This window comes from Styela clava, chromosome 3 (genome assembly GCF_964204865.1).
Source record: "Styela clava chromosome 3, kaStyClav1.hap1.2, whole genome shotgun sequence".
NCBI classification, from domain to species: domain Eukaryota; kingdom Metazoa; phylum Chordata; class Ascidiacea; order Stolidobranchia; family Styelidae; genus Styela; species Styela clava.
This window is the reverse complement of record NC_135252.1, coordinates 24,315,140-24,332,611: the sequence shown is the minus strand read 5'-3', so window position 1 is coordinate 24,332,611 and position 17,472 is coordinate 24,315,140. Positions and strand designations below refer to the sequence as shown.

General features: G+C 35.2%; 1 protein-coding gene across 1 annotated transcript in view; it reads right to left on the bottom strand.

Moving 5' to 3' along the window:
* The window catches only part of LOC120342685 (zinc transporter ZIP10-like), a 29,443-nt gene extending 13,002 nt beyond the window's left edge, over positions 1–16,441 (bottom strand). Inside the window, exons 1-5 of the mRNA XM_039411623.2 lie at positions 16,287–16,441; positions 11,114–11,276; positions 10,523–10,587; positions 9,534–9,643; positions 368–712 (exon numbers count right to left, since the gene is read on the bottom strand). Coding sequence (XP_039267557.2) covers positions 368–712; positions 9,534–9,643; positions 10,523–10,587; positions 11,114–11,276; positions 16,287–16,290 — 687 coding nt within the window. The 5' untranslated portion in view covers positions 16,291–16,441. The remainder of the gene's footprint in view (positions 1–367; positions 713–9,533; positions 9,644–10,522; positions 10,588–11,113; positions 11,277–16,286) is intronic.
* Positions 16,442–17,472: the final 1,031 nt, after the last annotated feature.

Genomic DNA, 17,472 nt, shown 5'->3' with positions numbered 1-17,472 from the left:
TGCAGGGGGCCACAATGCTAAGCCCAAAACAGATTTTACTTTTCACATTACACTCCCCGTTCTTAATAGTTTCATTGCTTGGTTTTTTCACGGGGTGTTTTCACTTTATTGAGCATGAATTGTTTGAACATAACAGAATTTGGAATCTACCAATCAAAATAACACTATAGTTGGTGATCTGTAAAGAATCTGCTTATCAGACTTCCCAACACTCATTGATATTAATAAAAATTTAGAAGATCCCAAAGTATGTGTACCAAGATGGCACACAACCTGAACATAGTATGTGTACCAGGTTAGGGTTCAGGTTGTGCGTAATCTTGGTGCACATACTTCGGGAGCGCATAATATTCATTTATATACGAACCGGTAGTTCATTATCATCTTCAGATCGCTTCCTTCGAGTGTGCGTTTCGTTGGCCTGAGCAAAATCGTTATTCGAATTTCCAAAAACCCCTTTATTGAATTCTGTATAATCTACCGAGTCGTCCCACACGAATGCATCATAATCATCATGATCATGACCTTCATGGTCGTCATGGTCGTGACCTTCATGATTTTCGTGGTCATGACCTTCATGTTCGCCCTTGAAAAGTCCAAGGTCACTGAAAAATTTTTCAAGTCCTTTTTCATTGATTGAGCGCTCTGTGTTGTTTACTGTAGCGTAAGAATCGAAGAGATGTTCACTGACGCTGGACATTTTTTTTAACGCCTGAAAAAAAAAATAATATTCAAATGACTGATTTACAGGATGACGCAAAAAAAAATCAGTAAATTTCATATTTACTTTTATGAAGATAAAGAAAATTTGGTACTCCCGAAGTATGCGAACCAAGATGGCGGACATCGGAACGTAACATGGGTAACAGGTTAGGGTTATGCGATCATTTTTTTCCATTTTTTTTATATTTTAGTCCTCTATTATCAGTTCGAAGACTAGCCAAGAGCCTCCCGTAGTATTTATACCTAAAATTATGGCCTAACCCTAACCTAGTACACATATTACATTCCGATGTCCGTCATCTTGATTCGCATACTTCGGGAACCCCGAAAATTTATTCAACTTCACTTCAGCTTCTGTTTATGTATGATTGTACCCAAAAGTTCAGTAATTTAGCACACTTTGGAGAAAGCTATGATCTCTCTATAACAGTGGTTTACAAATGGTGGGGCACGTCCCACAAGGAGGCGTAGACAATTTTTTTTGGGGCGGGGGAAGGGGGGGGGGGGGGGCGTGAAGCTAATTGAAAATAAAAATATTTGTTATATTTAAATTGCCCGCCTTATTTTGATATTAACACGTCTTTACTGTTTACATTTCTTTATTATGTACAAATATATTCAATGTTTTTTGGAATAAAGCATACTTTCATGTTACTATCTGTTATTCGTAGCTTATTGATAGCTTGTTATTTTTAAGTGAAGTGCGAGACTTGAAAATTTTTAAAAAGGGGGCGTGGCTTAAAAAGTTCGAGAACCACTGTTTTAGAATATAAATATATATTAATTGAAATTTTTCACTTCATTTAATACACTCTAAATGACGACTATTAGTTTCACAGAGCAAATCAAAGTTCTTTTCCCTAAATTAATACAGAATTTATGAACAACCTGTTTTACGCATATGTGTGAATGTATGTCTCATATGACTAAAATAATCTTCTGACGTCAGTGATGAATAAATATGTAAATGAATGGACTAAAGATGGCTTCTTAGTAGCAGTGAAATACCGAGCTGAAAATTTTTTGCGCTAATAATAGTAACTCCTTATGTTTTGGTAGCCACTTGTAGAAAGTGGAAACTAACTTTCCATACAGAAATCAAATTTGAATATAACATGTTATGCATGACTAAAATAATATTCTAATGTCAATGACTCAGTGATGAAGAAATAAGTGACAAATAGACTAAAGATGTCTCCCAACATCAGCGACAGAAGTTATTCACGCAGGAAATGGGTGACAAGCAAACATGACTCATATTGACAGCTACGACATGTAGTCCTAAATCACTACTTGGTATATTGTTTATTTATCACAAACTTCTGCTTTGAGCTAGGCTCTGTATAAGCAGTAACAAGGACCTAATATAATTTGGAAGAACTGACATCTTTCCAGTTATAAATCGCCAATATACTACATTACCGCTTCCTAAACTTTTTGTTTCTTAGGCATCAAATAAATCAAAAAAACTCACAGCGTACTTACACAAAAAATTGCTTCCTTTATATAACCCTTTGGGATCGTTAATGTGTATTTTATGCCTTTTGAAGTTTGTTAATATGTAGGCCTGATGAATAAAGACAAAAGGCCAACGTGGAGGGGCAGAGCCCATTGACACCGACTACATACACAGTCTTATGAAACTGTCTTATGAAACCAATTATACAATAATTGGTACTCCCGAAGTATGTGAACCAAGATGGCGGACACCGGAACTCAGTATGTGTACCAGGTTAGGGATAGGCAATAATTTTAGGTATAAATACTACAGGAGTTACTTGGCTAATCTCCGAACTCGTAATAGAACTAAAATAAGGGAAATTAGAATAAAATTATGGCCTAACCCTAAACTGGTACACATACTACATTCCGGTGTCCGCCATCTTGGTCCACATACTTCGGGAGTACCCAATGATTTATTACACCCCTGTGTAAGGGGCACAGGAATTAACCCAAATTTTCAACCTGCGATGCCAGATAGGTAAAGCCAACGTTTTAACTACCAGACCAGTGGTTCTCAACCAAAGGCCTGTGGCCCCCTGAGAAAAGTTGACTTTACACGCTTGTCTGAAGAAGTTTGACCTCCGACAAACAAGATGTTACAGAAATATATTTTGTATTAGTGTGCGGCAAGAGTCTTGATCCAAATGGAGTAGTCATGTTTACTCTTGCTACAGCATCATTGCATTATACACATATGGATCGGATCCACTTGTGCAAAGGCATAAAGCAAGGAAGAGTAGTTAGTCTTGTGAAATCCCGGCTGATATTTACTTTCAGAATAATATTAAGTGACGCCGACAGAAAGCAGAACACAGAATCAGAACATTGTAATGCTAATCCTTCTCTAGATATAAAGTCGGAAACCCAAGTTAAACATTTCGACACAAAAACTCAAAGTTATTAAAATGTTGAATACTTCACGGAATGCCCCCCACCCTTAGTACTTCACGTATCGGACCATCTCAAATCAGAATCTAGATCAAACACACATCTAGATATTCATAAAGCGGGGCAATAGCAGTGTGATTTATGGGCAACTTACTTGTTTGCCATCTCTGTCTGGAATTACTGAAATCTCACGGGTTCGACATTGCCTATTTACTACTTATATTTACTTTTGGAATGAAGTTATCGACGCCGACTCGAAGGCGTGGAAGCAGAACTGAGAATCAGACCATTGTGATGCTAATCCTTATCTAGATATCATTTCAGAAATCTAAATTAAACATTTTGACACAAAAAGTCAAGGTTGTTATTAAAATTTTGAATATCCAACAAAATGCCCCCATCCCTAGAACTTCAAAGTATCGGCCCACCTTAAATCAAAATCTAAATCAACAAATAGACATTTATGAAGCGAGGCAATAGCAGTGCGATTTATGAAAAACTTTCTGGTTCGTCATCACTGTTTAGAATTATTGAAAATATCTGGGTTCAAATACTATTTACTTTTCGAATAAAATTAAGCGACGTAGACAGGACAATCGGAGCATTGTAATGCTAATAGATATCAGGTCGTAAATCTTAGTTAAACATTTAAAAACAAAATCTCAAAAGTCACGGTTGAAGGAAGGTAATAATGAACCACAGAGCTCTTTGTATTGTATAGGTTAGTGTAATACTACATAATACATTAGTAAATATTATTGAAAGAACAAAGAATTCTTTCTTATGGTAAAACTCCTCACATAAACATTTTAGACATTAAGTCTGGCAACTGAATCAAACAAAATATCAAAAATTCAACAAAGATCAAATATTATGATCTGATTTTGGAAATGTAACATGTTGTGGTGCTCCCGAAGTATGCGAACCAAGATGGCGGACATCGGAACGTAACATGGGTAACAGGTTACGGTTAGGCCATAATTTTTTCCAATTTTTCTTATTTTAGTCCTATTATCAGTTCGAAGACTAGCCAAGAGCCTCCCGTAGTATTTATACCTAAAATTATGGCCTAACCCTAACCTAGTACACATATTACATTCCGATGTCCGCCATCTTGGTTCGCATACTTCGGGAGCCCCCATGTTGTTTATGTAAATTTCATTTTATTGGTCCCTCAATGGTTCCCAGAATTTTATCAGTGAATCTAATCAAACTAAAGACTCCAAATATCAGAAGGCATCAGGACTAACATTTGAATCAGTGGTTTTCATACAGTGTTGCATACCCCACAAGGGAGGCATGGACAATTTTTTGGGGGGGGCGTAAAGCTAATTAAAAATAAAAATATGGTACCGGTAGGCAGTGTTCCCTCTAAAGTGTGCGCATGTGCGCGCGCACACAGCTTTCAGAGGCTGCGTACAGACGTATTTTGATGTAATGTTACAATGTTCTCAGTTTGCAGGTTGAGAAAGTTTGTTGTTGGCCCACCTATTACTCGGTTAAACGCCAAAATTTCTTCATTGGTTTTTGCAGAAATATTAGTCATTTCCAAAAAAGTGCGCACACACCAAAATTACTGCGCACACATACTACAAAAAATTAGAGGGAACATTGCCGGTAGGCATTTTTTAGATTTAATCTTGCCCGCCTTTTGGATTTACATTTCTTTAATTTGGATATTTACGTTCTTTCCATGTATTTTCAACATGTTTCTTCCATCTGTTATTTATAGCTTACTGTTAACTACCGTAGTTGTATTTGAGGTGGAGCGCGATTCCTGACAAATTTTAAAAGTGGGGTACGGCTTAAGAACTTTGAACACCACTGCTTTCACCATTGGTTTACCACACTCAAAGATTTCAAAATTTCGAAAATCGGAGTTGAACATTTCAAAACAAAACTCAAAGTCAATGTTGACAGACCCAAATTTCAAATTGTTTACCTTCCAACAATAAAAATTCCCGACATCGAGTCTAGTGTCTAAATTGAACGAAAAATCAAAATTTGATTTAGGATGAAATATCGGTTTCTGAAATGCGAAACAATGTTTTCGAATAGTTTGACCTCGAGGGCGTTCAGAATTCTACTAATCAGCCTTCGCAAAACAAATGCTCCAGACATCTAGTCTGTCATCTATTGATTCATATTGCTGAACAAAAGGATAACTGACACAGACCAAATATTATGATCTGTGTGAACTTGAAAATTTTAAGTAAAATTCTAGATCAGGGGTGGACAAGGTTTTAGGACCAGAAAATTCTCCCACCTAGACTGACGGAGTATGTAAGTGTGACGTAAAAAGTTAAATTTCATGAGCAATATTTACAGTGTTACAAAAGCGGAAAAAGTGGAAAACAATAAGCCTCGCACCGAAACTAAATTTAATCGCAATCTCAATAAATTATAAGTTAAGTAGGCTATTAGATTTATGAAAGTAGCGGTTCTCAAACTTTAGTCGTGCCCCCTTTTTAAAATTTGTCAAGTCTCGCACCCCGCCTCAAATAACTACCTAACAGTAAGCTTAATATAACAGATAGTAAATCAAAAGTATGTTTTATTCAAAAACACGTTGAAAATACGTCGCTGGAACGTAAATAATGGAATAAATGTGAAGTTTCGAAATGTAAATATCCAAAAAAAGGCTGACCAGATCAAATTTAACAAATAGAACCACTGATGGGTCATGTTAATGTAATGTTTTTGGAAATAAGGGAACCAGTACTTAGATTTGGAATCCCATCATTGCGCAATATGTGAAATATATCTCCCAGATGTTGAATATCTAGACCAGTGGTTGTCAACCTTTTTAAGCTGTGCCCCCTTTTAGAATTGGTCAAGTCTCCTGCCCGTCTCAAAAATAACTAGCTAACAATAAGCTACAAATAACTGATAGTAAAGCAAAATTATGTTTTATTCAAAAAACACCTTGAAAATACATGGATGGAACGTAAATATCTAAAATAAAGAAATTTAAATATCCAAAATAAGACGGGCAAAATCGAATCTAAAAAATTTTTTTTAATTAGCTCCACGCCCCCCCCCCTCTAAAAATTGTCTACGACCCCTTGTGGGGCGCATCCCACCCCCAGACCAGTGGTTGTCAACCTTTTTTTCGTTCATGGCCTATTTTGGCTGCAAAAAAAATTCTGTGGTCACTTTACTTTCCATGAACTGGAGAAAAAAAAAAAAAAAACAGAAAGTTCTTTCCCGCAAATCGACTCTCGATTTAATATTTAGAAAACAAATAAAATTGCCACAAGAAACAACAGCATTCATAACAGTGCCCCCCCAGGCATTTTTATTAATTAAATGGTTTTCCCAAAAATACTTTTCTGGCATGTTTATTTAGAATTACCAGGAATTTGAAAGCGTGTTCTTATGCAAATATTTAATCTTAATCCATAAAAACTCAGAAATTACTAAAGTGGCATGAAATTTGCCAAAAATGCCTGCTTTATTTCAAAACAAGAATTTTGCCCAAATTTCACACAAAATAGAATTTTTTTTTATTAAATTCTCAAACTCTGTAAAAAATAGTTTTATAAAAATCAATTTACCCTGTATGAATAGCTAAGGTAAATATTATTCACAATATTTTTATGGAAAAAAAAAAAAATTTCAAATTTTTACTCAAAATTTGCGACAATAGTTTTATTTGAACTAGTTTACCTCAGAAGGAATTCAAATAATAGGAAACAAATTTCCGAAGTCTGTGAAAAATTTTTCATTAGAAATCAATTTATTCTGTATGAATAGCAAAAGTAAATATTACCGGTATTCACAATTTTTTTATTGAAAAAAAAAAATTCCAATTTTCGCTCAAAATTTCAGACAATAGCTTTTTTTGAACTAGTTTACTTCAGAAGGAATTAAAATAAAAGGAAGCAAATATGAGAGAAAAAATTTGTTATCTTGATAAAATATGTTCACATTTTTACCCGAAAACTTGAGTTTTCATGAGTCTTGAGATCTAAGTCACATGTGGCCCGCAACGTCATTATCTGTGGCCCTCGACGCATTTGCGCGAAGGTAAACAAAAAATCGCATTTGGAGTTGTTTCGTCATAAAAATAACCAAAAAATATTCTGATGTCACTGAATGAGTAGTGTTATATGGCTATCTGAAGCAACTAGCGAAGTTGATTTATGTGCTTGGGTTGGTTAAATTGTTATCTGGCTTTCCAATTTTTTGGTCGGGAATATATGCTCACAAAATAGGCTTCATAGAAAACTAAAAATCGAACAAGGAATCCATTAGCCTAGGTTGGCTATGCCTGATAACTGAATATAATTCCTGCCAGATCATTTTTGCAACCAGCCTAAACAGTATTACAAAAATTTAGTAATTATCCTCCTGTATCCTAAATTTGGTAAAATTCGATAATCAATCAATCTGCAGTTATTTGTAAGTTATTTTGTAAACAGGAGTTTGAAAAGAAAGCTGACCAATTCAAACAAATTTTTTGACTGGATATGGTATACCATAATGGTTGCTTAATATGTCTGCAAGTTGCATCGGTGACAATCTAAAACGGCATTTTCTCCGTTAAGAAAAGTTTGAAATCTCACACTAAGTGTAGATATAGTAAGATTTTTGCACGTTTTAGTGAGTTTTTTGGTGGTTTTTGCACGTTTTAGCTTGATGAAAGACAAATATTGATCAATGTGTTTGGACAATAGAAATGTTTGTTTTGTAATACACTGTTTTCCCATTCTAGGCACTATTGTGGCCCGCGAACAATATAAAAATAATAATGTGGCCCGCGAGGCCAACGACCTTGGACCACCCTGGCCTAATTAGTGTTCAAGCTACATAGAATTGCTATGTATGCTACACAAAAAAATGCTTTTTTTTATATTCCAAAAGGGGGGAGGAGGGGATTCTGATCCCCAAAACGAATGCATAAGTACCGGTAATCTATACACGGTGCTCCCGAAGTATGCGAACCAAGATGGCGGACATCAGAACGTAACATGGGTAACAGGTTAGGGTTAGGCGATAATTTTTTTCCATTTTTCCTTATTTTAGTCCTATTATCAGTTCGAAGACTAGCCAAGAGCCTCCCGTAGTATTTATACCTAAAATTATGGCCTTACCCTAACCTATACACATATTACATTCCGATGTCCGCCATCTTGGTTCGCATACTTCGGGAGCCCCCAATACACAAATACCTTCGGTATATGACTGAGTGGCAACGATACGACCTTTTGGGGTCATCAGAGTATGTTGCTACCCAATAAAATTAAACCATGTGTCTTCACAAACACACAAAGCAGACAAACATTGTGATGGCAAGGACAAATGTCAAAAAAAATTTTGAAGTTTCATTTGAGAAATTAAAAAAAGCATTTTTTGTGTGGCCATCAGATGTTAAACTTTAGGAAATGAATATTGTGAATCATTTTCAAAACCTAAATTTTAATTGAAGTGCCTTCCAGTGGAAATTAACACAAAATTTGTTTTAATTATAATAATTATTCTTAATTTTTTCTAAAATCTAAATTTAACTCCGTTTTAGTCAATTCAAATATTTGATTCAATACAGATATCCACAGATTTTTTAAGCTGAACTTACACAAAACGCAGAACAGAAAAATTTTAAAAATTTTCTTTCTGTCAAAACTCTATTTGATCCATCTAAAGAGTAAATATTGTTTGTCATATTTCAATAGAAAAGTTTCTTTCATGCTAATGTCTGTGATATTTACTTAAAACCACAATACAATGTTTTTAAGTGTTTTGAGTCTTCTACTCTTTACAAGGTCTTCTTTATTTTAAAGTTCTATAAATAAATATCTTTCCTTTACTCTGAAACGTATTGCAAACATCAGCTATTTGATATCAGAGTGAAAGTAATATTTGACATTTACGAAGACCAAGGACCAGAAATTTTCAAAGGGGGGGGAGGGGGGGTGTTCTAAAATTTTTCAATCACCAAGTTAGACCATAACAGAGAGCAGGTTCGAAAAGTGGGGAAAAATTTGGAAATAAAAACATTTTGTTAAAATGTGTTTACTTTCTTCTAAAAAGTTGCTTAAACATCAGCTTTTTGAAGCCATTGTGAATGGAATCTCTCACATTCAGGGATTTTTTACCTGCGATGTTGCGACCAACCCTAGAACTATTTACTTTGCCATTCCTTTTCATCCGCTCTTTGATCTTTATTTTGAAAGTAATTTGTGACATTTACTTAAGACTTCTGGAGAAACATGTAGACAACGCTCGTTTACGACATTCGCTTCCTTCAAACAAGCCACTATGTAAGCGGCCACGGATATGTAAAACATTTTAAATTTGCTTGGTTGTGCAAAAAGCAATTACAAAAAGCGCAAACAACAATTCAACAATATTCAGTCACTTTTCTGCAAACAAACTTTATGAAAAACTTAAATAAATTCCCAAATTTATCCACATACCTCAGCATTTGACTCAATCTTCAAATAGCAGGAATCTCCGTAACATTGAATATTTCCGGATGAGGGGGGAGGTTGCGGAGTAGTTTCTAGAGGACGAGTGCTGTCAGGAGCTAAAAAAAAAAAAAATTTCATCAATAAACTCACAAAATAAATCGGAAGTAGGAAAGATGACGAAGACCAGCGTCGAGAACCACTGGCATAGACACCAAATCGCAAAAAGTGCATCAGTTTTGTATCTGGTAATCTTAAATAAAAATTTCAAATTGCTTGAACTCTGAACCCCTGTAAGATGACCCTAATATAAGCCTGTCTGATAGCTTGTATTGAGCCTTTTTCAGGGCGCTTCAGAAGTATTTGTACCAAGATGACACACAACCTGAACAACTCCAACCTGGTACACATACTATGTTCAGGTTGTGCGCCATCTTGGTACGAATACTTCGGAAGCACCTTTTTCAGAGTGTAGCACAGTAGTTGGCAAAGTTTTTTGAGTGAGGCCCAAATAGTAAAATGAAAAAAATTCCAGACAGAGTCCAACAACTTTATTACAAATTTTAAATTTAACCAACTCATTAATAAGGAACGTTTAATTTGTTGATTCGAAATAAATGTAATGTGTCGTTTAATATATGAAAAAATGTTATATGTATAATGTAATATTGGATTTATTGAACTTTCTTGTGTATGACTGTCATAATTGAAATTTATTAACTAGTTTGACTTATAAATATTTAATGACCTTGGTGAAAGTCTTTGAAACCAAGGTCATACGAAGGTCAAAAAGGGTTTTCCATCTTCCAGAATGACGCTGATTAATATTGTATGGATTGAGTACGCCAACAAAATTATGATGAATAAATATTTAGAAATAAATATCATAAAGTAAGACAAGAGTAAAAGAAAGTAATGCCTGAACATACAAGCTAAAAATAGAACCCTCCCCCTCCCCCCCATCCCCAAATATGCAGTGCGCCATCTTTGAAACTTACCTGCGATGCAAGGTCCAACAGCGAAATAATAAAGCAGGAAACAGAGAATGCAAAGTTGCTGAGAACTGAAAAAAAAATGAGGATTAGTAATTTATTCATCATGGAATCACTATAACTCGACCTAAATGGAAAAAGAAATAATAATAAACAAAGCAGAAAATAGTAAGTACGGTAACTCATGAAATGCTTTAAGTATTTTGAATAATGATAAATATAGGAGGAAAAGAATGCATATGACACGATAAAAGCAGAATTGATCACCAAGGCAAGCTTGAAAAATACCCTACTAGCAAGAAGTTTTAGATATTTCGTACAAAGACTCCATCTCTAATGCAAAATGTGAGATTTGAGAAAAAAAATGCCACGTTTTGAAATAACAAATTTGTTAGGGGTTTAGGAATGGTTCGAAAATTTGAATTTCCAGTGCGATCTGCATTCCTAGCCTAACTGGATAATTGCTAATTTTCCGATTTTAAGCATTGGCCGAGGCATTTTGTTTTTGGTATAAAATATCTGAAACTTCAAATTTTCCAATAGTCTCAAGTCTTCTCAAATTTGTCAAAATTGAAAAAATATTCAATGAGAACTAACCTGCATTTTAGTACTTTGAATATACAATGATGATCATTGTTTCTCCCCACATGGCGAGCTCTCTTGCTCTCCCAGTGGATGAGACCAGAAGCAGCTTTCGTAGATGACGTCGTAGGATTGCACATGGCTAATATTGAAGGTAATTTTGATAAAGGATTGGTAACTGTAAAATAATATATAAAATAATTAGAGGAGAAAGCCTAATATGAGTTGGCAAAATCAGTATTTTTACAATTATCCGGAGAAAATACAATAAGACGGCGTATTTACCGGCCTCTCGTCCGGTTATCAGTCTGCTCGTAATGAATTTTCTCATGTGAAAGTGGCCCACGACACCAAGAAGGTTGGACAGGCCTGCACTAGATTAGCTAAGCCTCATCCTATTAATGTAATTCAACCATCCTTAAGCCTGCTATTACTTATATTTTAAAATATCAGTGCATATAAGCTTATTACAAATCTCTTAATCATATCAAGACGCACTGAATGCTTTATCTCAAAGATAATTATACTGAAGATATGGATTGATAATCAATATAAGATAAGCCATTGTTTTTAGATAAACATGTCATGCTGTAGATATCGTCCCCAATCCACATTGAAATATTATCGCAAAGAGAGAAAAGATAATAATAATATGGCTTAATCAGAGAGAAAGAGAGACATAAAATACTACAGGGCAATACATTGTGACATGAAATATGAATGGAAAACCATGACTGGATATTTCCGATCCGGCTCTTAAAGCTTGTGATAATGCACGTCTTAGTCAGATACGCAAATATCACACCAGTACTAAAGCTAACTAACTTTTTCTTCATTACCCCCCCCCCCAAATAAAAAAAGGTGACCTCCAAAACCGTATGTCGACTTCCCATTGTATACCAAATGATAGCTGTTGCTCTGATATATCTCTAAATAAAAGTTCGAATATATGAAACAGTAGTCCCCCCCCCATTTGCCCTCACAACCCCCCAAAAAAATAGTAAACTATGAAAGCACTTGTTGTCCCATCCCCTCTTGAATATCAAATGAAGGCCTTTGCTCTTGCGAAAGGTCATAATCATGAACTCTATGTAGAAGGGGGCAGAAAGTACGTAAATTGTCAAATAAATTATTCATTATTACGTAACGGACGCAATTTTCACTTCGAAAACTTTTATTGCGGACAAAACAAGTCTCACAATATTAAAGCAAATTTCAGTCAAAAAGGAACACTTTTAATCAATTTAATTCCGATAGAATTTTCTGCGAATTTGTGCTTGGGAGAATAACAAATTTACATAAATTAATTAAAAATTTACTTGACAGAAATGTAATAAAATTATTTCCGGTAGGAATTCACGCAAACTTCTGTCTGTAACAGGTAGACCGGAAAATTATTCGACATGAACAACACATATGGATCAGTTGGCTAAATGTTGATAATATTGTAAATAAATTACTTTCTTCAGAAGCCTATTAGTCTACTGAGTAAGCTTTTAACAATACATATCATAGAATTAGTATATTTTACGCGTCCACAAAATCAAAAATTCTTAATTTTTAAATGGGAAATTCGTTATTCCATATCAATGTCATGATTTTTTGATGAAAATTCAGCAAATTTAATGCGGAAAGACAATGTCTGAATAAATACTAATATCCTACAGTCTACTTGAGCAATCTTTTGAAAAAAAATATTAAAAAAATTTGTATTTTGAACGTCCACATAATTGGAAACTACTTTTTTTCAAATGTGAAATTCGCTATTTTTGTATCAATATCATGATTTTTTGATAAAAATTAAGCAAATATAAAGCAGCAGAACAATGTCTGAAACGAGAATATCGGTCGGAGACCGAAGACTTATCGATCGAAAGTTAGGGGATCCCAAAACAGTGCTCTTACTCCATAGTGACACTGTGTGTCCCATCACTAATTAATTGATAACTCGCTAATTATACGACATAATTCATCCAAAATCAATAGGCTTCTGGTCCAAGCTATGGTGAATGCGCATGCACAATTTGGAGCAGATTCAACCTCGCTGTCGTGAGATATCGCGTGCATCTAACAGACAAACAAACAGACAGATAAAATACCTATCAACATACTTACTGATCTTAAGATCGATAAGTAATAATACTAACATCCTACAATGTACCTGAGGGGGATTTAACGAGAAATATTAGTAATATGTGTATTTAAAGCGTCCACACAAAAACATAACCAAAAACTGATATTTTTTATGTTTAATTGCTATTTTCATATCAGTTACCATCATTTTTGATAAAAATTTAGCGAATATAATGCGGCGAAATGTGTATTTTAAGCCCCCACATAATTGGAAACTCTTATTTTTTTTATGTTAAATCGCTATTTTTGTAAAACTTACATAAAATACTTTTATTTCGATATGTAAAATAGGCTTATTACAATATTATTATATATTTAGAAATTCATGAATGTGATTTCTCTTTTATATTGAAAATTATGAAACTATTATAACTGGAGTCATCGAGTTTCACTTTTCAAACGACTGAAAATCAGTCACTGAAAGTCTCTCATATGGAACAATGCGCTAAATATATTCTGATATTCACCGAATATACCAGATGTGTGCAAAGTACGGCCCACGAGCCAAATCCGGCCTGTTGGGTAATTCAATCTGGCCCGCCTGATGCTGCCACAACCAAATTGAAAACAAATTTTGATGTTTTAGGTAAAAATAGCTCAATATGTTGAGATTGCGGTGAAATTTAGTTTTGGCACAAGGCCTATTGTTTTCCACTGTCGCTTTTGTAACGCAGTAAATATTGTTCAAAAAATGTAACTTTTCACGCCATACTTACATTGCCCGTCAGTCTAGGTGGAAAAATTTTTTGGCCCCTGGTCTGAAAACCGTGCCCACCCAACCCCCCTGGTATATACTATGACTCATAACCTTATCTTGATATCTTTATCTTAGATTATTATCATCACCTATTTCCAAATAACTTTGAATTTTTATTTTACAAGTTCATGTAGTCTAGTCAAAGTTAATGTTATTATTTGAATTTTCCATTTTTCTATAAAAATGATGAATTCTTTTCAAGTAATTTCAGAAAAATTAGTCATGTGACTATAATTTTTGATGAGATGCATTCATTTCGATATTGAGAATATTTAAAATTAATACAAAAAACTTTCCTTTTTCATATTGACAATTATGAAACTATATTTTATCTTATGTCATTCACTTACAGACCATTTTCGAAAATCGAAGTGTCTCGATTTGAACTTGGGTACTCTCGTAGTATGTGTACCAGGATAGGGTTAGGTCATAATTTTATTCCGATTTTCCTTATTTTAGTTCTATTACGAGTTCGGGGACTGTCTGTGTTAGCCAAGTGAATATACTCCCTGCCCATAGGCTTCCGTCACTTTACACAACTTGATGTAAAGTAGGCGAACAAAATCAGTTACCTCCATATTGGTACACATACTTCTGAAAAACAGAAATTTGTGTTTTCAGTGTGATAAAAATGGTATACACAATCTTAGTTCCATGGACGTTTCGCCCTAGACGATTTGAGATATGATTTTGTTTTAAATTTGCCATGGGGATTGTTTAAAAATAATGTATATTCCAATACATGTGTATTTATAGGACATTTGGGGGTGCTCCCGAAGTATGCGAACCAAGATGGCGGACATCGGAACGTAACATGGGTAACAGGTTAGGGTTAGGCGATAATTTTTTTCCAATTTTCCTTATTTTAATCCTATTATCAGTTCGAAGACTAGCCAAGAGCCTCCCGTAGTATTTATACCTAAAATTATGGCCTAACCCTAACCTAGTACACATATTACATTCCGATGTCCGCCATCTTGGTTCGCATACTTCGGGAGCCCCCATTTGGGCATAGTTAGTGTTTTATACCACCTAGTGATCGAAAGGTCTGGGGTGAATCATCCTTGAACTAAAAAGTCTGTGAACCATGAATAACTACTGATCAGGACAGTGTTTCTCAACCTTTTTCAGTTCGCGGACCGGTAAAATTTCAAAACACATATCGCGGACTGGCGAACCTTCAAAATTAATCAAAAAGGTCATAAACACAAAACATAATTAAAAGTATGCAATTACGACAAAAGTAGGCGGTGCAATTTGCTTAAATATAATATATTAATATCGGAAAATATTTGGCGGACCGGCAGCAAGGTTGCCGCAGACCGGCGGTTGAGAACCACTGGATTAGGATATGATTTACATATTTATCCAGAGGAAAAGTGAAACTGATAAGATGGCCCAATCATAAACCATGGCCTCTCGTCCATGTCACATATGCGGTTAGGTGAACCACCCTACCTCAGCAATCCTCTCGCACATAACTATCCTCGCATGGGATTCGATAAATTACCTCGAACCTGCGAACCCACGCAGAGTAATCAGAGGTGCAGTGGCGAGCGTATTCCTGACGTTTAGCACCATGCGCCACACCTGTGAGTCAAGATCAAATCAAATCCTTTACACAGCCAACACAGCAGTAAGGAGAAAAGAGCAGCACTCCGCTGCTACGTTGAATCAACCGATAATTAAGAAACTATATTTTCCCTTACTGCCTTAGAACATACAAATGAAAAAAGGAGTCTCTCTATAAGAAACAATTTAACATGTAACAGAGTAATATTTCTTTTGTCCAAACCTTTTAAACTTAAATTCCGTACACTTTGAACCTTCCTAGAGGTTTTGTCAGCTCTCCTAATTCCTGAATTTTGTTATCAGTTTGATCAAATCGCTTTTATCGATTTATCTATCTCTGTTATGCTCATTATGGAATGGAAATAAACTTATTACATGATCTAACTTAACTAGTCTTATAACATGGACGAGAGGCCGTGGTTTGCCATATGGTTAAGCAGTCTTATCAGCTTTCCTCTCCCCCGGGATAAATATGTAAATCCCATCCTAACCTGATACAGTGATAACGGCCTGGACTGGCAACCAGACAAGCAGGCGATACCGTAGTCCGTAGTTCAATATATCTTCAATTCATTTAATCATCTCTCCTATTTCCCTGAATTAACACAAAATTCTTATTCGATGTGAATTCCCTCATTTTTTAAAATGATTCTTAAGCCGGCAATCTAAGTAACATGAAAGATATTATAGTAAATAAAGAGTTCCGTGTGAAAAATCGGTGCTTACCCATTCTAAGGCGTACCGTGTGCAAAACAATCCTCCTCGTGGCGATTTTGATTTTCTTAAAGGTAGCGACTCGATGTTTCTTCTTCGCTGATTTCTTGAGATTTTTGATAAAGAATTTTTTTTCCAAAACGTATTGTTTATCGATAAAATAACTATAAAATTATTTCCTGCAAAAATAAATAAATTTAAATCCAAAATTGAGTGATTTGATTAAGATAATATTCAACCTGCAATACGTGGCTCTTCCTTTAAGCGTTTGGTCTGTGAATGGAGCGTCTTCGATTAAGTACCGCCATTTTGAAGAGTCATTGTAAAGCGCTACCGCAGTTTCCGTTGCGCGCCTATTTTAGGCGTTTCCAGACGTTTCTACGTGACATATTTGACTATTCTTACGCGCATAGGCGCCGTATATAGTGTGTTCGTGCTAGCTATTGAAAGGAAGTTGTGAAATACAATGGAATTTCATCACTATTTGGCAATATGCGATAGAATGTTGACATACAAATACGGGCATGTAAACGTCTTACAGTAAAAAGACAAGGGGATTTTAAGTAGAAAATAAATGATTCGCCCTGAAGTATGTCATGGTATGAAATGTTGCAATGCTGAATACAAACACACAGGACTCCAACTATCTTAGTTTAGATTTTGCCCCACTTTGTCCTACGTGACAGATTTGATTATTTACGCGCATAAGCGCCGTATATAGTGTGTTCGTGCTAGATATTGAAAGGAAGTTGTGATATTCAATGGAATTTCGTTACTATTTCGCAATATACAGTAGAATGGCGACATACCGATACGGGCAACTGGTCATAAAAAAAAGAGAAAAGAAACCGAAATTCCAATGTTCGCCCTTCTGCCTTGTGACATTCGCTATCTTTCTATTTCTTTGTCGGATCTTTTGTAGAAAGCTCCCGCAAAAAAAGCAAAATTATGAGATTTGAGAAAGCACCTCCGCCATGTTTCGAAATAAGAAATAAGGGTACTCCTGAAGTATGCGCAACAAGATGTCGCACAACCTAAACCCTAACCTGGTACACAACCTGAGTTCAGGCTGTGCGCCATCTTGGTGCGCATACTTCAGGAGGTCCGAAATTAGTAATTATCAATGATCCAGTTAGAGTTAGGAATGATTTTAATTTTCAGCACAATCTGTATTCGTATCCCTAACTGGATAATTATT